Below are 21,286 nucleotides of genomic sequence, written 5' to 3'. Positions count from 1 at the left end.
TGTAAAATTGCGTGGTTTTTATGTTGTTGGAAGTGCTGGAACTAAAGAAAAGGTGTTATGAATCAAACGATTCCATAGTTCTAGATCAAATGCAATGGAAAGATAGATTGTGTATTTCTCTCTACGAGTCATCACAAAGATAGAAATAAATAAAAAATATCAAAATAGTACAATAGTGAGAGTTATTTATAGAAGTAAATTAGTTTAACTAACTCTTAATTACCTAACCAACCAACTAACCATAATTTATATATTAATTAACTATATTGGTTTATTCACTATCCTCTAATAATAAAAGGTATCTGCATACTTTTGTTGTTATATGCGCCTGTAAAACGATGAATCATCAACGTCAACATTTCATTGTTTATTCTACTGTTTAAGTACTATTAATTTGAACGAGCCTAATTACAACAACCGTAATCCAAGTCTTTGTTCACATGGTGAGATTGAGTTTTTTTTTTTTCTTTTGACAAGATCGTTAGATTGAGTTAATTTGATTATATACAAAAATATTATTTTCAATTTTGGATGTCTTTCTATAATACTATTATCTGAACTTTAGGGTTGAGTGTCTTTATACTGAAGTTCTCTTGAGTTGAGAAACATTATATTCATTTTGGATATAATGAGATTTCACCATTGAAAGAATCAAAAAGATTCTCTGTGTTTTTTCTTAGGATTCATTGAGAGTGTGGGTGACTTGAAAAATGAGTAGAAATTAGGTTTTGTTCTTTGTGAGTTTGCAAGCTAATTTCTTGTAACTTCTTTGTATCACTTCCATCTTAATGGATTGGAGAGCTGCTCTATCCCCCAGAGTATGTCATATTGAACCGAACTGTGTTAATAATCTTTGGTGTGTTTGTTCATTTCTTTCATTGCTTATCTTTATTGCTTTGATTATGCTTGTGGTGTTGTTCTAGGACTTAGGTCTATTTTGCTGTTGTAGTTGTTTGAGGCTACTTTTACTCATTGTTTACTATTTTCTTTGCTCCACACATCTTTGTTTTCATTGATGTTATTTTGTCTGAATTCACAACAGAGACATATGAGTGTCTATGTGCTAGAGAGATAACTTGACTAGCAAGTAACAGTACAATGCTCCTATATACAAGCTAATTCCAGTTATTCATTAAGCTATGTATTGTTACTTGCTAGTCAAGTTATCTCTCTAACCGTGTTACTGTTTTCCTCTTTATTCTCTAATGGTTAGGGAGATGATCAAATTCAATTAAAAAATGGTCATTAAAATAAGTTTCCATCGATTTCAGAGTGAATTTTTTATGAGTCAACTTAAAATACAACTAAAACATTGTAAGAGACAAATATTTATTGCAGCAAAGCAAACGCGTGGACTTAGCCCCATAGTTGACAATGCATCAAAGCATACGTAAGTACCACACGTGATTTCAAAAAATACTTACTTGTAGGCTAAGCTAAAGCGGGGTAACATCAACATATATAACTAGTGATCATAGTTCTGTTTTTTCCTCATCAAATCAAATCTTAGAAAACATTTGATTCCATTCCACAATAACAACAAAACACAACAACATTACTTTATTTGTTTACAAACACAACGAGAGTTGCTTTTATCCTCGCAAAAGAACACACACACACACACTCACAAATAGAGTTGCATAATTATGGCGGATGCATTAAGCGGGGTTGTGGTGGGAAAGATCGTGAATCAAGCTTATGAAACAATTAAAAATATTCAAGAGTTTGTCCCCACTCTCGAAAGGAGCATAGAAATTTCCAACGCTTTGGAGCCTTTGGCTGAACAGATAAAAGTTTTCAACGATGTGTTGGATCGACCAAGAGAAGAGATAGAAAGATTAGAGAAACATATAAGAGAAGGTAAAGAGCTTGTGCAAAAAAGCAAGAAGCTTAGTCTTAATCTATGGAAGTGTCTTCTTTTTCCTGGTCAACGAGCAAAGCTTCAGAAGCAAAATGAGGATTTTCTGAGATATTTGTCCCTTGTGCAAGTTGAGAATAAAAGGGATTTGATGGAGGTGTTGACTCATGTGAAAGATAATCATGTGAATCAAATTAGGGGTCTGTGTGGTGCTCCTCAGGAGCCTGAATTTATTGGAATGGTTAAGCAATTTAATGAGTTGAAGGTTGAATTGATGAAGGATGGTGCTTCTGTGCTTGTTTTGACTGGTTTGGGTGGATCTGGTAAAACCACTCTTGCTAAGAAGCTCTGCTGGGAACAAGAAATCAAAGGTAGTGACTAACTAACTGCTTCCATTTTATTTACTAAATTATTGTGAAGCATGTTTAAATTGACTTATTTGAGCTTATCTCCCGGAATAAGCACTTTTGATTGTGAGACTGGTTGGGAGAACTTACAGAAATAGATGTTCATAAGGTGTTTTCAGCTTATTTCAATGAGCTCTCTATGATAGTTTATAATTTATATCAGGTCAAATGCATTTAAAGGTCTTTAAGTTTTTTCGTTTTTCCCAAAGTGGTCCTTTAAGTTTCAAAAGTCCCAAACAAATCCTTTAAGTTTCAAAAGTCTCAAACAAGTCTTTTTAGTTTTTAAATCGTTTCAAACAAGTCCTTTTAGAGGATGATGGTGATGATTCAGATGATAGCAACAAAGAGCATTATCCACCATTTGTCATGCCTAAAAAGATGACTAATTTTAAGTGGGTGTTAGGAGGCAGATTTGGTACCAAAGATGAGTTCAAGGAAGCAATTACCAACTATGTTATCTACAATAGGACTTGTTTGAAACGATTCAAAAACTAAAAGAACTTGTTTGAGACTTTTGAAACTTAAAGGACCACTTTGGGAAAAACGAAAAACTTTTAGATGCATTTGACCTTTATATCAAATCAGTTTGACTTTATTTTATCTTTATTTATAGAAATGACTTATACATAAACGCTTATATGATAAACGCTTATGATATAAGCACTTAGTTCAATTGTTTATCCAAAGAGGGCGTCACTCTTGTGAATTTACTTGCTTGTTTAGTTAGTAGTTTTGTATGACATGCATTTAATTTGAAACAGGGCGTTTGCCTTATGTTATGAAATTGCATTAACTTTCCTTGTTTGGATTGATAATGACCAATTTGTATCAGCTTCTAGTTTATTAAGGATAATAAGCATTGAGGTTTTTTTCTCAATTAAAATACATTTGTGGTTATTCACTTATAGTAAAGTCTTCAAGATGTTTATGGAGAAGTTGATTTCAACTCATGCAAAGCTGTTATTCAAAACACTCACAGTTATTGCAATTGCTAGATCTTTTATTCTTTTATATTCCACCAATACCTTTAAAGAAATTTAATCTAAACTGATTTCCAATTGAGATTGGATAGCAGAGAATGGAACTTTATATGTTTCATTTTTTTACTCCTCTTAATTCAGGTGTATGAGATAAAACCAATTTCATTTCATTTGGCATTCAATCATATAAGATATCCATACAATTTTATTTCATTTCATTGTATTCCATTTGACTTCATTTCAGTACAATACAAATTCATTCTCCTTGATTTACAAAGCTGTTTTGTTTGGAATAGGCAAGTTTGGTGGAAACATCTTTTTTGTTACTGTCTCAGAAACTCCCAACTTGAAGAACATTGTAAAGACACTATTTGAACAATGTGGACGTCCGGTGCCTGACTTTACAAACGAAGAAGATGCAATTAACCAATTGGGACATCTGCTGAGTCAATTTGAGAGAAGTCAAATATTATTAGTCTTGGATGATGTTTGGCCTGGCTCAGAAAGCCTTGTTGAGAAGTTCACATTCAAATTGCCAGATTATAAAATTTTGGTGACTTCAAGGGTTGGATTTAGAAGATTTGGCACCCCATGCCAGTTGAATCCACTTGATGAAGATCCTGCAGCGTCCCTTTTCCGTCACTATGCACAATTGCATCACATCATCTCATACATGCCGGATGGAGATCTTGTTGATGAGGTGATTTCTCTTCAATCTAACTAAATAGACATGATTATTCCTTACAAACTGATAGAAATTTATGCTTCTGTGTTATATTAAATCTTTTACTTGGGATATAAACAAACCATTTTTGAATAGAAAAAGCATGATTGGTTTTCAAAGTTGTTAGCTCAGTAGAGCCCTGTTTGCATAAACCGTTTAATTAAGAGTTTATAGCATAAACACTTATCATATAAGTACTTATGTATAAGCTATTTCAATAATAAAAGACAAAATAAAGTCAAATTCTTTTCATCTAAATGCTATAAGCTGTTTTCATAAACTCTCACAAACAAACAGTCCCAGAAGTGCATATAGTAGATAAGCTCAAATAAGCCAGTTCAAACAGCCCGTAGTTATTATACAATTGCACACTAGTTATTACTCAAGCCTTTGATGTTACTCACTGATTTCGCTTCTATGCACAGATAGTGAAAGCTTGTAAGGGTTCACCGTTGGTGCTAAAGGTCATTGCTGGATCACTTCGTAATCAGCCTTTTGAGAAGTGGCTAGATATGAAGGAACGATTAAATAGTCAATCCATTTTTGAGTCTAATAGTACTGACTTGCTTTGTCGCCTTCAACAAAGTTTGGATATGTTGGAGGATATCAATGAGAAGGAGTGCTTCCTGGATATGGGACTATTTCCTGAAGACCAGAGGATCCCTGTTACTGTCCTCATTGATATGTGGGCAGAACTGTATAATCTAGATGAAGGTGGTATTAAAGCGATGACCATCATCCACGATTTAATCACCAGGAATTTTATTAATGTCATAGCTACAAGGTAAACAATATCACTTGATGTTAAGTTTATAAAGCGTGTACTCATACCACTTCAGGAAGAATGTAATTTGAAATGCATTCTCTCATGACTTGTGATTTAAACAATTTATAAATCTAGAAGTAAAGAATGCATGGATCTCGGCTTGTCATTCCATAACAAAGAAGTAAAAAATATTCTATCAAATAGATTTTAAGGTATTCGTCTTGTTGGCGTTATGGTTTTCTCTAGATTGCTAAATTACGTTTGTTGTACAGGCAAGTTGCAACAGAAACCGACATGTACTACAATAATCACTATGTCATGCTGCATGATCTCCTCAGAGAACTAGCAATCCGTCAAAGCAAAGGGGAATCATTTGAACAGAGAAAAAGACTGATCATTGACTTAAATGGAGATACTCGTCCTGATTGGTTGATTGGACTGAATCAGCAAGGAATCATTGGTCAGAAACAACGAAAAGTTGATGCCCGCATATTGTCTATATCAACTGGTATATTTCTATGTCTAAATTATATGCACCCTAAAGACGCTTAAGAGACTCTGCCAATAGTGGTTTCATTAGTTGATTATCCGTTCACTTGATCAATGTTCTTTCATGGCATATCACTTAATAGAAAGTGTTAAAAGATAAGAATAAAGTTGGATACTACTTAAAAGCATTATGATTTTTATTTTATTTTCTGAAGTGACAAATAATTTAAAACAAACTAAATCCTTAAATGACAATTATTTTGGAACAGATGGTGCAATATGAAATACTCATTTTCGTGTCATCCACCATATCCTATGCTTATTTTCATATATGGTGTTTTTTCAGTTGAAAACTTTTCTTCGGATTGGTGTGATATGCAACCTGACGAAGCTGAGGTTCTGGTTTTAAATCTTCGATCTGACCAGTACTCATTACCGGATTTCACAGACAAAATGAGGAAACTGAAAGTTTTAATAGTCACAAATTATGGTTTCAATCATTCTGAATTAACCGAGTTTGAGCTACTTGGTTCTTTGTCAAACTTGAAAAGAATAAGGTTGGAGAAAGTGTCAGTCCCTTGCCTATGCATATTGACGAATCTGCGAAAATTATCCCTTCATATGTGCAATACAAGGGATTCTTTTGAAAACTGTTCTATCCAAATTTCAGATGCTATGCCAAATCTAGTGGAGTTGAGCATTGACTATTGTAATGATTTGATTAAATTGCCCGATGAATTGTGTAACATTACCACATTGAAGAAGCTCAGTATCACAAATTGTCACAAGCTTTCTTTAATGCCTCGAGATATTGGAAAGTTGGAGAATTTGGAAGTGCTGAGGCTTTGTTCTTGTTCTGATTTAGAAGAGATGCCAGAATCTGTTGCAGGCCTAAACAAGCTATGTTGTCTCGACATCTCAGACTGTGTGACTCTTTCAAAATTATCGAACGATATAGGTGACTTGAAAAAGCTTGAGAAGTTCTACATGAAGGGTTGCTCAAACTTGAATGATCTTCCTTATTCTGTCTTCAATTTTGGAAATGTAAAGCATGAAATACATGTGATCTGTGATGAAGAAGGTGCTGCATTATGGGAACAATATCCCAACATTCCCAATCTAAAGATAGATATGCCTAAAGTCGAGAGTAACTTAAATTGGCTTCATGGAACTCGTTCGTGAGTGTTGTTTCACGAAGAAAAAGTAACTTGAACTCATGTTGAACTTCTAAGCAATGTTGCAACACATATGTTTTCCTATTTATCATAATCTTGTCGATATAACTGTAGTGAACGAAGCTTGAGTTTGTGTTACTGTACATGTAACATACTCAATGTGTCCTAAAAGGACTTGTCAAAAAAAAAAAAAGTGTCCTAAAAGATTATTCCGTGTGTTATTATAGCATGACAATTACTATTATAGCAATTTCCGTGAGATGAGCTCGGTTGGTAGTAGTGGCGAAGCTAACAATATTTTTACGAGGTGGCCATATATATATTGCACCTAAAATCGAACTTGGGGTAGCCAAATATATATTATTAGAGGTAGCTAAATATAAAAATATACCTACTAACTCAATAATTTAATTTTTTTTTGGGTAGCCATAGCTACCCCTTGGTTGTACAAGCATTCGCCCCTTGTTGGTAGGGATATTTCATTTTATATGCAGGGGTCGGGGTTCGAACCCCGAACACTCCACTTCTCCACAATTAAATTGTGTGAGCTCTAACACTAGACTACTTGATATAAAAAAATATATTATTATAGCATGAAAATTATTCTTAATAAACTTGATTGCAGCTTGAGGTGTTAAAATATCCCTTTTTGATAATTTGGACCACTTTTATTTTGGTTTTAATATTATGTAGGTTGATAAATGGGACTGGTTTTATATTTATAAAAATACTTTTACTCCTTTTGTCTCCTAATAAGTGAGTCATTTGTAAAAAATATTGTTCCAAAAAATTTGATCTATTTCACTTTTTAATATAACATTGATTTTTTTCTTCTTCTAAATATAACTCTAATTAATATTACTTTCATCACTTCAAATTTAATATATTCCACTTTGCATTTATGATAGTGGAGAATGCACAAATACTTAAGAACACTTTGCATTTATACTTTTTTTTTAATATATGGAAAATCAACAAATAGTTCGGTTAATTTAGGAGGAAAGGAGTAATAAATTTTAAGACAGTGTTTGAATTGAATATCTAAGATGAAAAATAATGTGAAATGGACGCGATGAAATAAAATAGCATAAACTAACTTCTTAAAAGAAAAATAGCATAAACTAAATAAACAAACTATTCCATTGTTTGAATTAAGTAGTGTATCATTTCCTATTATTACTATTAGCCAATGATGACTCCATGACCAACTATCCATATTTGACCCATGTTTTTTTTTAATGCCGGGAACAAAAGGTTAGCTAGTACTCCCTCAGTCCTATAATACATGATACAGTTGACCCTATTACGTACATCAATGTATAATTTTGAGCTTAAATATCTTGAATAATATATTAAAAAAAAATTATCAAAATTTGATATTTAGAAAATACTTATCGAGACGAATCTAACGACATCTTATATGATATTATTTATCTTTATATATTAGTAGAAAATTATGGTCAAATTAAGTTGGGTTAAAATTACACATTTTCAGTCCCTGTGAACTTAGCTCAGTTGGTAGGGACAAATGCATAATATATGTAGGGGCCGGGTTTCGAATCCCGACACCCCACTTCTCCACATTTAAAATGTGTGAGCTCCAGCCACTAGACTAATTGACAAAAAAAATAAAATTACACAGTTTTAAATGAGTCATCTATCGCGGGACAGAGGGAGTAAGAAAGAGAAACGATGTAAAAAAAGCGACCAGAAAAACAGAAAAGAGGATGATGAAGCTACATCACGCACGCTTTGGAGATTTACATGTGAGATATAAAAGAGACGGAACAACACAAACTGAAAGAGAGGAGCCGCAAAAGGAACAAGAACGCCACTATTTCAGAAACAAACATTCTTTGTTTTCAAAGTTGTCAACTGACTCGGGCTGTCTTGATAAACAACTTAATTAAGCATTTTTAGCATAAGTGATTAGTGTATAAGTGCTTATGTATTTGTATTTGTATAACTTACCATAAGTGATTAGTGTATAAGTGTTTATGTATAAACTATTTGTATTTGTATAACAAATGACAAAATAAGAGTAAATTACACTATCATTTTTTGAAACATACTTGAATTACACTCTCATACCTTCAAAGATGTTTGAATTATACTTATCTCTTCTTTTAGGTTAAAATATACACTAATCTCCATTCTTATTCAAAAAATATTAAAAAACATTTCACTTCCATCCCTTAAAAGAAATTTGAATTACATTCTCATTTCCTCTTAATAAACAACTTAATTAAGCGCTTCTAATATAAGTGATTATCATATAAGTGTTTATGCATAATCTATTTTTATAACGAAAGATAAAATAAAGTAAATTGTTTTCATATAATTGTTAATCAGTTTATTTTCTGATTTCTCGCGAATACGATAATCTAATTTTCTTTAGATTGGATTTGATGATTATTCCCTTTGAAACTAATTGAACCTTGGAATTTATGACCATATAATTTATGAGTTCTAATTTGTGCAATTTAAGACTTATGTTTATTTAGTAATTTTTGTGTTTAATGTTTTTCATTGCTTGATCACCAGTGAATTGAACCTAAAGAGATAAATAACTACTACATTTAGGTTTTATCGCTTAACTGTTTAGACATATCAAATCAATTAGTTGTGACCTATAATTTTACGTTCAACTAGTTTTTGATAACACTAGATTTCACCTAAGACTTTAGGGACACTCTCTTAGATAAATGAGGTCTTGAGTCAAGACATTGGTCTTGACCTATTTTGTTAAAAATTGTCGCGATTGTAGAAATTCAATTGTTATTGCCTGAACATCTATTACAAAATAGTTTATTTTCTGGTTTTCTTAAAACCTTGATTTCATTCATTGTCACTCTAAAATTTCACATCTTTCACCCACAAATAATTATGAATGTTCAATCAATCTCTATAGAAGATTACCCTATGGTTGGTCTCTATGCCTGCTTCACTTCGTAGCATTAAGGGGGCAATGCCATGAGGGAAATCGACTAGGAACGCGATGTCTTCCTATAAAATGTAGAGTGGAGGGGACTTCGACTGCCTTCTTGTATCGGGTGAAGAGAAGGGGGTGCTAGACTTAGTAGGGCTCGAACCTACAATATTACCGTTATGAGCGGTACGTTTCAACCAATTAAACTATAAGCCCCTACGGATCTCTACATGCAATTCGCTCACTTCGGAGTGAATTAAAACATCTTTCATTCATACTCTATTGCAAAATTCCCTTTTATATAATTTTTTTTTTGTTCAAACTTTACAACACGATTATTTAATGGTGAAGGAACAAAGTTAATTAACATTGTTGAGGTTAACTTAAATTCAGAGTTTAAGTATAACTTACATAAACTAAACTAAATTTACATGTACATACTTAAAATAAGATTAAGTAAGATTATATATCAGTAAACAAAGTTGAAGAAGTTAAATTGTTTCAAAAAAAACAAATATTGAAGAAGTTAAATCAAAATATAACGTACACTTAAACTCATTTTAGATTATACCTGCATAGAGTGCGTTTTCAATTTACATAATCTACAAGTTGACGATGAAATAAGGTTTATCAAACATCTTTTCTGTCATGAATTTATAAGCCATAAATGATCTAATCTACCTTCCCTCGTGAGCGCAGCAGAAATGTTTAGTACAAAACAATAAATAAAACGTGAACGCGGAACTAGTACGACAAAACCAAGAAACTACAACGAAATGTAGGCAAAGGTAAAGTGGGGTAAAATGAAGACCAAAAATCACAATCTCTATCTATAAATAACTTGAGTTGATGAGTTTTTTTTTTCTCAAAACATACATTTGTTTGATTCCACAAAAACAACAAAACACATTATTACTTGCACAGTTATGGGTGATCTAGTGGGTGGAGCTGTCGTTGGAGCTGTGGTGGGAGAGGCTCTGAAATACCCAATTGAAGCATTCAACAGAGGTCGAAAGTACCCTTCCACTCTCGAAAGAGGCAGAAAAACTTGCAATGCTTTGGCTCCTCTGGTTGAAGAGATAATTGTTTGCAACGATTCGTTGGGTCGACCAAGTGAAGATACAGAAATAGTAGAGACTATCACAGGAGAGCTCACAGATCTTGTAAGAAAAAGCAAGAAGCCTACTTTCAAGAATTGTTTGTCTTGTCCAGCTCAACAAGAAAAGCTTCAGAAGAAACTTGATGCTCTTGACTGGCATTCGTCTGTTGTTGTTCCATTTGAGAATAAAAGGGATTTGATGAAGCTGTTGGTTCTTGCGGAAAAGATTCATGGGAATCAAATAAGGTTTTGGTGTGGTGCTCCTCAAGTTCCTGAATTTACTGGAAGGCTTGACCTTTTCACTGAGTTGAAGATTGAGTTGCTCAAGTATGGTGTTTCTGTGTTTCTTTTGACTGGTTTGGGTGCTTCTGTTAAACCCACTCTTCAAATGAACCTTTCTTGGGATCCACAAATCCAAGGTATTTGGAATTCAATCATAAAAATTATCCAAACAATTTTAGTTCATTTCAATACAATACAATTCATTCTCATTGATTTAGAAAGCTTTTTTTGTCTTGACTAGCCAAATTTCGTGGAAACATCTTCGTTGTTACCGTCTCAAGAACTCCCAATTTGAAGTACATTGTACAAACACTGTTTGCTCGCTGTGGACTTTGGATGCCTGAGTTTCAAAGTGATGAAGATGCAATTAACGAATTGGGACTTCTATTTTGGAAAATTAGTATATATCCAATATTATTAATCTTGGATGATGTTTGGCCTGGCTCAGAAAGCCTTGTTGATAAGTTCAGATTCCAATTGCCAGATTATAAGATCTTATATTTTTTGACAGGTGAGACTTAAGCATTGTAATTCAGCTGAAATGTCACACAGCACATTTTAAAGCAAAAATGAAACCATGCGATGCTCTTATCTTACTTCCATATAATATATAGTCTTCTATTCCTATACCTTAGAAGTTAGAACAATATCATCTTCACTTAATTAACCACAATATTTCCAATGTCTACAGAAACAAAACCTTTCTCAACTCCCTCTCATTCATCGGGTAATTATTTTGTGGCGCAAAATGGTGGCAATGACATCATGACACGCAATAATTTTGTGGCGCAAAATGATGGCAATGACATGTTAAAGGACATAGTACCAAGGAGGAGGAAGAAACTAAGTACAAGTATTCTAGTACTATGGAGGAGGAAGAAACTTGGTACTATTGTTCTTATTGCGGCAACAGCAACATGGGTGTCGATGGAAGTTTATCAATTTAAATTCCTCACCCTCATCTCATGGATCACTATATTTGTTGTTACTTCAATATTCCTCTATTCCAATATGCTTACATTTTTCGGCAAGTGAGCACCTTCTCCTTCCTCTACTTCTAATGCAAATTACTCTATTTTTCCATTATGTAGACTAACACGGATACGCAGGTACTAATAATATTCTGAGAAAATTGAAGTGATTAAATTTAACTATATGTATCAATGTCTCGTATATGAGTATTAATTGGCCATTAGACACATATAACATCAAACACTTATTCATTCTGAAGTGTTGGTGCTATGTGCTCTAAATAGGTAGTTAAGTTCCATTTATTTATTGTTTGAAATTTAGGGAACCACCAAACTTGTTGAGGCTTGAATTGAAAGAAGAAACAACTGTGAGAATGGCAAAGACAGTTCGAGCATGGATTGAAAAATTAATAAGGTGGTTGTTCGTGGTAAGCATAAAGAAAGATTGGCCTGTGTTTGTGGGAGTTATGGCTACGTTGTTCGTAATCTCTTATGTAGGAACTTGTATGGACTTCCTAACATTCATTTATATAGGTACATGAATGAATATGATTAATTTTCTTTAATTATCTACTTTTTACCCCTCTTGAATTGGTTTTATTAAATTATATTTTGTGCTTCTATAGGTATGGTAGCTGGTTTGACACTTCCTGTAAATAAAAAACGAGGATAAGATCAAGAGATGCATGGAGTGATTTGTTGGATAATTGGACTAATCAAGTGCTACCCATTTTGGTTTAAGTGGTGAAGTTAAAAGAAAGTTCTAGAGAAATATATAAGTAGTAGAATAGTATATAGATTTAATATATGTAATTTGTTAGCATGGTAGACCCGACCCAGTCCAAGAGGGAGACCAGGAAGCCTTTTTGGACTAAGGATTTCGTTACCAACAATAAATGATGGACCTTCTGAATAGTTGGGCCTTTTTGGCAACAGTAGTTTATTATTATTGTAATTCCTTCAAGTGGCCTAGAGCCCATTAGTATTAGGTCTAGTAGGGTATACAACCCTAGCTATATAAGTGTATGACTTGTCTCATTGATATCATGAATGAAGTTTTTATTTTATCAGTTTATTTAAATTCCAGCATTAGTCTTCTAGCATAGCTCCTAGTCCGATCAAATAATCCTTGAGCTTAGTATCATTGGTGCTTTCATTCCTTGATTTCATGCCTCCTAAACCCACATCCACCACCTCCAAAGACCTTGAAGATGCCATTCACTCAGCCAACCAACACTTCGAAGCCGCCAACACTGCCACCAACAACCGCCTCACTGAAGAACTCCAAACCCTTCATTCCAAAATTGACAGCCAACGCCTCCATTTCGACCAACAACTTCAGGACCGCGAGGAACGTCTTAACCGCACGATGGCCACAAACCAAGACGAGCTCAGGTCATTCATAGTCGCCGCCCTCCAGCAGAGAGAACCATCTACCTCCCAGATCTTGCCTCCTCCTACGAGCCACACAACAGGTAACACCACACTTACTTTCACAGAACCTGTGCTTGAACCAATCCTTACTCCTATATCCAACACCACACTACCTCTAACCCACACAAACTCATCACCCTTCACTAGATCTGCAACAACCCCATTCTCTACCTCAACAAATTTTATTCTTTTCTCTACACCGTTATCACTTCATCACACTACCCCCCTTACCGTACCTCTTTCACAAACCCAAACCTATGGCTATTTCACTCAGCCGATTGTTAACACATCGATCTATCCACCACCGCCTTTCAGTTTCGCCATTTCAACTCCTCCACACTACAATTTTTCCTACTCCACACCACCCTATCCCACGTACCAAACACCACCATATTTTGGACAAACACATAACTCCCACCCATTGCAAATTTCCGTAACCCAAAGGTTGAGATGGCTAGTTTTGATGGATCTGAAGCCCTTGATTGGCTTTTCCAGGCTGACCAGTTTTTCTCCTTCTACAACATCACCCCGGAACACCGCGTACAAATGGTAGCTTTTGTAACACCCCGTTACCCAAAATCAATTTAATAATAATTAAACATGCATCAGAGTAATTCCCAAACGGACATGTCACACTACATTTTCAAAATTTATTAAATAGAATATAAAATCTATTTAATAAACATCCTTCAAAATCATCATTAATTTTGCAGCGGAAAATTTGCATCAAAACAACAACAACAACTGTTTAAATCTCCATAATTAAATCTTGGCATAAAAGTCTTATCAACATAAATTCAACAACCATAGGGCTACATCAGCAATATTCAAAAAAAATTGATACATAGGAATGAAGGTAACATTAAAATCTCATCCCACGTATCAGAGCCCTAGACACTTTGAGCCACCACCTACTACTCAGGATCACCTGCAAGTTACCCATAGGAAGGGCAACATTTTCAAGCAGAAGGGGTGAGATTCACAACAATAAATATAGATAATGAATGCATCAATTGAATCTAACACTCTATCATAATAATAATTCATCAACATATATAAATATCATCATTATCAACGTCAACAACAAATGATAATTAAAACCAACAACATCGACTCATGCAATACTCCACAACTCCACTAAGACTCCTCTACAATGCATGTGGTACCATATTCAGGGTCGAAGCCCTCACCGCTAATTGAATGGTTAAAACATTCTTTTTCAAGACATAAGTCCTCACCGCTAAACACCGCTTTGAACAACAAAGTGTTCCACCGCTTTGAACGACAAGGCGTTTCAGGGCCGGAGCCCTCCTGCTTTTGTGCTTATGCAACTAACTCCACTTGTGTATATCTACATACAACTCCAACAAATGCATATGTATTTATATGACTCACCACTCCTTAATGCAACATCATGTATGACTTAATTAAATAGAAGCATACACTGGTGTCGATGACATGGCAATGACATGTTAAAGGACATAGTACCAAGGAGGAGGAAGAAACTAAGTACAAGTATTCTAGTACTATGGAGGAGGAAGAAACTTGGTACTATTGTTCTAATTGCGGCAACAACAACATGGGTGTCGATGGAAGTTTATCAATTTAACTTTCTCACTCTCATCTCATGGCTCACTATATTTGTTGTTACTTCAATATTCCTCTATTCCAATATGCTTACACTTTTCGGCAAGTGAGCACCTTCTCCTTCCTCTACTTCTAATGCAAATTACTCTATTTTTCCATTATATATCTAGTAGCTAGAATCTTACTTATATGCTATGAAGCACATACATCAGACGCGACACGGATATTGACACGCTATATTTTTTATGCCTAAAATTTAGGGAACCGCCAAACTTGTTAAGGCTGGAATTGAAAGAAGAAACAGCTACGAGAATGGCAAAGACAGTTCGAGCATGGATTGAAAAATCAATAAGGTGGTTGTTCGTGGTAAGCATAAAGAAAGATTGGCCTGTGTTTGTGGGAGTTATGGCTGCGTTGTTCGTAATCTCTTATGTAGGAACTTGTATGGACTTCCTAACATTCATTTATATAGGTACATGAATGAATATGATTAATTTCCTTTAATTATCTACTTTTTACCCCTCTTGAATTGGTTTTATTAAATTATATTTTGTGTTGTTCTATAGGTATAGTAGCTGGTATGACACTTCCTGTAAATAAAAAACAAGGATAAGATCAAGAGATGCATGGAGTGATTTGTTGGATAATTGGACTAATCAAGTGCTACCCATTTTGGTTTAAGTGGTGAAGTTAAAAGAAAGTTCTAGAGAAATATATAAGTACTAGAATAGTATAGAGATTTAATACATGTAATTTGTTAGCATGGTAAACCCGACCCGGCCCAAGAGGGAGACCAGGAAACCTTTTTGGACTAAGGATTTCGTTACCAACAACAAATGATGGACCTTCTGAATAGTTGGGCCTTTTTGGCAACAGTAGTTTATTATTATTGTAATTCCTTCTAGTGGCCTAGAGCCCATTAGTATTAGGTCTAGCAGGGTATACAACCCTAGCTATATAAGTGTATGACTTGCCTCATTGATATCATGAATGAAGTTTTTATTTTATCAGTTTATTTAAATTCCAGCATTAGTCTTCTAGCATAGCTCATAGTCATGTGTCTAGAACTCTCATTTGGAGCCTATATAAAAAGAGAGTTTGTCATTTTGTAAGTAGAAGCAAGCAAGTAAACCAAGTCAGTAAAAACAAGTAGAAGCAAGCAAATAAGAATCGTTGTGCTGGAGTCCACCTCGTACAGGCTGTTATTAGAGGCCCTCCAGATTCTTCCGATTCAAAGACAACCAAGCTTTTTTATATTTCCCTGTCCCACTATCCAAATTAGGTTATTGTTAACCTTACCCAAACTTTTACAAATCTCCTTCTACAGGATTGAACCTGGCTTGTTCACTTGAATTTTGGGCATTAAATCCGGACCGCGTCCATATTTGGTTCTCACAATTTTAACCCAAAACGCATCTTTTCTCTATGGTATAGTTACTGGTTAGTGGCCTGAAGTACTAGCTAAAAAAGTAAAAACTAATATTTTTATTATTAAAATAACAATTTTTTGACTTTCAAAAAGTTAGAATATACAACTTTTTACCATTTCACAATACATTATTTATATATTAGTTTCTTTGACCCATTAGCATTTCCCGTTAAAAACACCTTACTAAATTTACCTTTAAAACAATCATTAAGTGTTCTTGTATATGTAAAAACTAGAATTAAACGAACTAAAACAAAATGAGGGATATCCTTCAATGTTGTACCAAAAGTTCCCATCGATTTTACAGTGAATATTTGATATCAGTCAACTTAAAATATAGTGAGAGACAAATATCTATCGCAGCAAAGCAATGGTTGAGGTTAATTCAATTAACCATGAAAGCATAAAAAAACGTGTGGACTTAGCCATGGTTGACAATGCATCAAAGCATGCGTAAGTACCATACGTGATTTCAAAAAAATACTTCCTTGTAGGCTAAGCTAAAGTGGATATAATAGTTCAGTTTTTTCCTCATAAAATCTTAGAACCACAACAACAACAAAACACAACTAGAGTTGCTTTTATCCTCGGAAAGAACACACAAATAGAGTTGCATAGTTATGGCGGATCCATTAAGTGGGATTGTGGTGGGAAAGATTGTGAATCAAACTTTTGAAACAGTAAAAAATGCTCGAGATTTTGGCCCCACTCTCGAAAAGAGCATAGAAACTTCCAAGGCTTTGGATCCTTTGGTTGAACAGATAAAAGGTTACAACTATTCGTTGGGTCGACCAAGAGAAGAGATAGAAAGATTAGAGAAATATACAGACAATAAAGAGCTTATAAGAAAAAGCAAGAAGCTTAGTCTTAATCTATGGAAGTTTCTTCTTTTTTCTGGTCAACGAGCAAAGCTTCTGAAGCAATATGAGGCTTTTCAGAGATATTTGTCCCTTGTGCAAGTTGAAAATAAAAGGGATTTGATGGAGGTGTTGACTCATCTGAAAGGTAATCAGGTGAATCAAATTAGAGGTTTGTATGGTGCTCCTCAAGAGCCTGAATTTATTGGAATGGTTAAGCAATTTAATGAGTTGAAGGTTGAATTGATGAAGGATGGTGCTTCTGTGCTTGTTTTGACTGGTTTGGGTGGATCTGGTAAAACCACTCTTGCTAAGAAGCTCTGTTGTGATCCACTAATCAAACGTATTGCTTCTCTTTTTTTCACTAAATTATTGTGATGCATGTTTCGATTGACTTATTTCAGCTTATCAACCAGCTTGGGAGAACTTATAGAAATAGATGTTCATGATGTGTTTTCAGCTTATTACCATGAGTTCTCTATGATAATTTATAGTACTTTATATGATATCAGTTTAACTTTGTTTTATCTTTTATTATAAAAATGACTTATATGATAAGCACTTATGCTATAAGCACTTAATTAAATTATTTATCCAAACAGGGCGTTAGTCTTGTGAACTTGCTTGCTTGTTTAGTTAGTAGTTTTGTATGACATGCATTTAATTTGAAACAGGGCGTTAGCCTTATGTTAGGAAATTGCATTAACTTTCCTTGTTTGGATTGATAATGACCAGTTTGTATAAGCTTCTAGTTTATTAAGGTTAATAAGTATTGGGGTTTATTTTCTCAATTAAAATACATTTGTGGTTATTCACTTATAGAAAAGTCTTCTAGATGTTTATGGCGAAGTTGATTTCAACTCATGCAAAGCTGTTGTTCAAAACACTCATAGTTATTGCAATTGCTTGATCTTTTAATCTTTTGAGAAATTTATCTAAACTGACTTCCAATTGAGATTGGATAGCATGGAATGTAATTTTAAGTAGTTTCATTCTAGTCATTTTTTTACTCCTTTCATTTTAGGTGTATGAGATAAAAACCAATTTCATCTCATTTGGCATTCAATCATAAAAAATATCCATACAATTTTATTTCATTTCATTGTATTTCATTTGACTTCATTTCAATACAATACAATCCATTCTCCTTGATTTAGAAAGCTGTTTTGTTTTGAATAGGCAAGTTTGGTGGAAACATCTTCTTTGTTACCATCTCAGAAACTCCCATCTTAAAAAGCATTGTCAAGACACTATTTGAATATTGCAAACATCCGGTGCATGACTTTATAAACGACGAAGATGCAATTAACCGATTGGGAAATCTACTGAGGGAAGTTGGGAAAAATCCAATATTATTAGTCTTGGATGATGTTTGGCCTGGCTCAGAAAGCCTTGTGGAGAAGTTCAAATTTAAATTGCCAGATTATAAGATTTTGGTGACTTCAAGGGTTGGATTTAGAAGATTTGACACCCTGTGCCAGTTGAGTCCACTTGATCATGATCCTGCAGTGTCCCTTTTCTGTCACTATGCTAAATTGAATCACAGCAGCTCATACATGCTGGATAGAGATCTTGTTGATGAGGTGATTTCTCTTCAATCTAACTAAATAGACATGATTATTCCTGACAAACTGATAGAAATTTATGCTTCTGTGTTATATTAAATATTTTACTATGGGATATAAACAAACCATTTTTGAATAAAAAAAGCATGATTGGTTTTCAAATTTGTTAGCTCAGTAGAGCCCTGTTTGTATAAACCATTTATTGCTATAAGCTGTCTTCATAAACTCTCACAAACAAACAGTCTCAGAAGTGTGTATACCAGTAGATAAGCTCAAATAAGAAAATTCAAACAGCCCGTAGTTATTATACAATTGAACACTAGTTATTACTCAAGCCTTTGACATTACTCACTGATTTCGCTTCTATGCACAGATAGTGGAAGCTTGTAAGGGTTCACCGTTGGTGCTAAAGGTCATTGCTGGATCACTTCGTAATCAGCCTTTTGAGAAGTGGCTAGATATGAAGAAACGTTTAAATAGTCAATCCATTCTTGATTCTAATAGTACTGACTTGCTTTGTCGCCTTCAACAAAGTTTGGATATGTTGGAGGATATCAATGAGAAGGAGTGCTTCCTGGATATGGGACTATTTCCTGAAGACCAGAGGATCCCTGTTACTGTCCTCATTGATATATGGGCAGAAATGTATGACCTAGATGAAGATGGTATTAAAGCGATGGTCATCATCCACGATTTAATTACCAGGAATTTTATTAATGTCATAGCTACAAGGTAAACAATATCACTTGATTTAGCATGTACTCATACCACTTCAGGAAGGATGTCATTTGAAATGCATTCTCTCATGACTTGTGATTTAAACAATTTATAAATCTAGAGGTAAAGAATGCATCTCGGCTTGTCATTCCATAGCAAAGAAGTAAAAATATTCTATCAAATAGATTTTAAGTTATTCGTCTTGTTGGTGTTATGGTTTTCTCTCGATTACTAAATTACGTTTGTTGTACAGGCAAGTTGCAACAAAAACAGACATGTACTACAATAACCACTATGTCATGCTGCATGATCTCCTTAGAGAATTAGCAATCCATCAAAGCAAAGGGGAACCATTTGAACAGAGAAAAAGACTGATCATTGACTTAAAGGGAGATACTCGTCCTGATTGGTGGGTTGTACCGAATCAGCAAGGAATCATTAGTAATTGGTACTCATTCATTACCGGAATGTTGGTAAAACAGAAACAACTAAAGGTTGCTGCCCGGATATTGTGTATATCAACTGGTATGTTTCTCTTGTCAAAAAAAACTGGAATGTTTCTATGTCTAAATTATATACACAGTACAAATGAAAATTAACTCCATTTGATACAAAAATAATGGTCTTAACTCTTAAGAGACTAAGCCAAAAGTGGTTTCACAATGTTTATAAATTAATTTGACGGATTATCTGTTCACTTGATCAATGTTCTTTCATGGCATCTCACTTAATAGAAAGTGTTAAGAGTTAAGAATAAAGTTGGATAATACTTAAAAGCAAATAATTTTTTTTTTATTTTCTGAAGTGACAAATAATATTAGACAAACTAAATCCTTAAATGACAATTATTTTGGAACAAATGGTGCGATATGAAATACTCATTCTCGTGTCATCCACCATATCCTAAGCTTATTTCCATATATGGTGTTTTTTCAGATGAAATTTTTTCTTCGGATTGGTGTGATATGCAACCTGACAAGGCTGAGGTTCTGGTTTTGAATCTTCGATCTGACCAGTACTCATTGCCGGATTTCACAAAGAAAATGAGGAAACTGAAAGTTTTGATAGTCACAAATTATGGTTTCAGTCGTTCTGAATTAACCAAGTTTGAGCTACTTGGTTCTTTATCAAACTTGAAAAGAATAAGGTTGGAGAAAGTTTCAGTCCCTTGCCTATGCATATTGAAGAATCTGCGAAAGTTATCCCTTCATATGTGCAGTACAAATAATGCTTTTGAAAGCTGTTCTATCCAAATTTCAGATGCTATGCCAAATCTAGTGGAGTTGAGCATTGACTATTGTAACGATTTGATTAAACTGCCTGGTGAATTTTGTAAAATTACCACATTGAAGAAGCTCAGTATCACAAACTGCCACAAGTTTTCTGCAATGCCTCAAGATATTGGGAAGTTGGTGAATTTGGAAGTGCTAAGGCTTTGTTCCTGTTCTGATTTAAAAGAGATTCCAGAATCCGTTGCAGACCTTAACAAACTACGTTGTCTCGACATCTCAGACTGTGTGACTCTTCACATATTACCAAATAATATTGGGAACTTGCAAAAGCTTGAGAAGCTCTACATGAAGGGTTGCTCAAACTTGAGTGAGTTGCCTGATTCTGTGATCAATTTTGGAAACTTAAAGCATGAAATGCAAGTGATCTGTGATGAAGAAGGTTCTGCCTTATGGGAACATCTTTCCAACATTCCAAAGCTAAAGATATATATGCCTAAAGTAGAGCATAACTTAATTTGGCTTCATGGAATTCGTTCCTGAGTATTGTTTCATGAAGAAAAAGTGACTTGAAGTCGTGCTGAAACTTGTAAACTTGTGTATGTTTTCCTGTTACAAAAATCTTGTCCATACTGTAGTGAACAAAGTATGAGTTTGTGTTGGACAAAAAGATCACTCCATTTGTATATTATTCTGGAATAAAAACAATGTTTTCCCATTCGTTTGAAGAGAAAATAGGATCCGAGTGCAGCCTTTTTGAGCAAGGATTGTACATCATTAAGGATTAA

The 21,286-nt window shown here is 34.2% G+C and overlaps 2 protein-coding genes across 4 annotated transcripts; both read left to right on the top strand.

Annotated features, from left to right (window-relative positions):
• Positions 1 to 1,179: 1,179 nt before the first annotated feature.
• On the top strand, positions 1,180 to 6,649 carry LOC11421066 (probable disease resistance protein At5g66900). Its single transcript, XM_003611763.4, has 5 exons — positions 1,180 to 2,229; positions 3,542 to 3,945; positions 4,395 to 4,753; positions 5,008 to 5,243; positions 5,571 to 6,649. Exons 1-5 carry the CDS (start codon positions 1,647 to 1,649, stop codon positions 6,404 to 6,406), a joined length of 2,418 nt encoding a protein of 805 aa, XP_003611811.1. The 5' UTR covers positions 1,180 to 1,646; the 3' UTR covers positions 6,407 to 6,649.
• A 3,407-nt stretch (positions 6,650 to 10,056) lies between these two features.
• On the top strand, positions 10,057 to 21,286 carry LOC11407376 (probable disease resistance protein At5g66900). Of its 3 annotated transcripts, XM_039834450.1 has the most exons (6): positions 10,057 to 10,846; positions 10,951 to 11,115; positions 18,332 to 18,570; positions 18,926 to 19,284; positions 19,523 to 19,794; positions 20,206 to 21,286. In XM_039834450.1, the coding sequence occupies exons 1-6, from the start codon at positions 10,255 to 10,257 to the stop codon at positions 21,039 to 21,041; spliced, it is 2,463 nt and encodes an 820-aa protein (XP_039690384.1). In that variant the 5' UTR covers positions 10,057 to 10,254; the 3' UTR covers positions 21,042 to 21,286. The 3 variants fall into 3 exon arrangements, with proteins under 3 accessions (XP_039690384.1, XP_024639595.1, XP_024639594.1); XM_024783827.2 differs by lacking the exons at positions 10,057 to 10,846; positions 10,951 to 11,115 and adding an exon at positions 16,570 to 17,282 and having other exon boundaries at positions 18,167 to 18,570; XM_024783826.2 differs by lacking the exons at positions 10,057 to 10,846; positions 10,951 to 11,115 and adding an exon at positions 16,572 to 17,330 and having other exon boundaries at positions 18,167 to 18,570.

Source organism: Medicago truncatula, chromosome 5, assembly GCF_003473485.1.
Source record: "Medicago truncatula cultivar Jemalong A17 chromosome 5, MtrunA17r5.0-ANR, whole genome shotgun sequence".
NCBI lineage: Eukaryota > Viridiplantae > Streptophyta > Magnoliopsida > Fabales > Fabaceae > Medicago > Medicago truncatula.
This window is presented reverse-complemented; position numbering and strand designations above follow the sequence as displayed.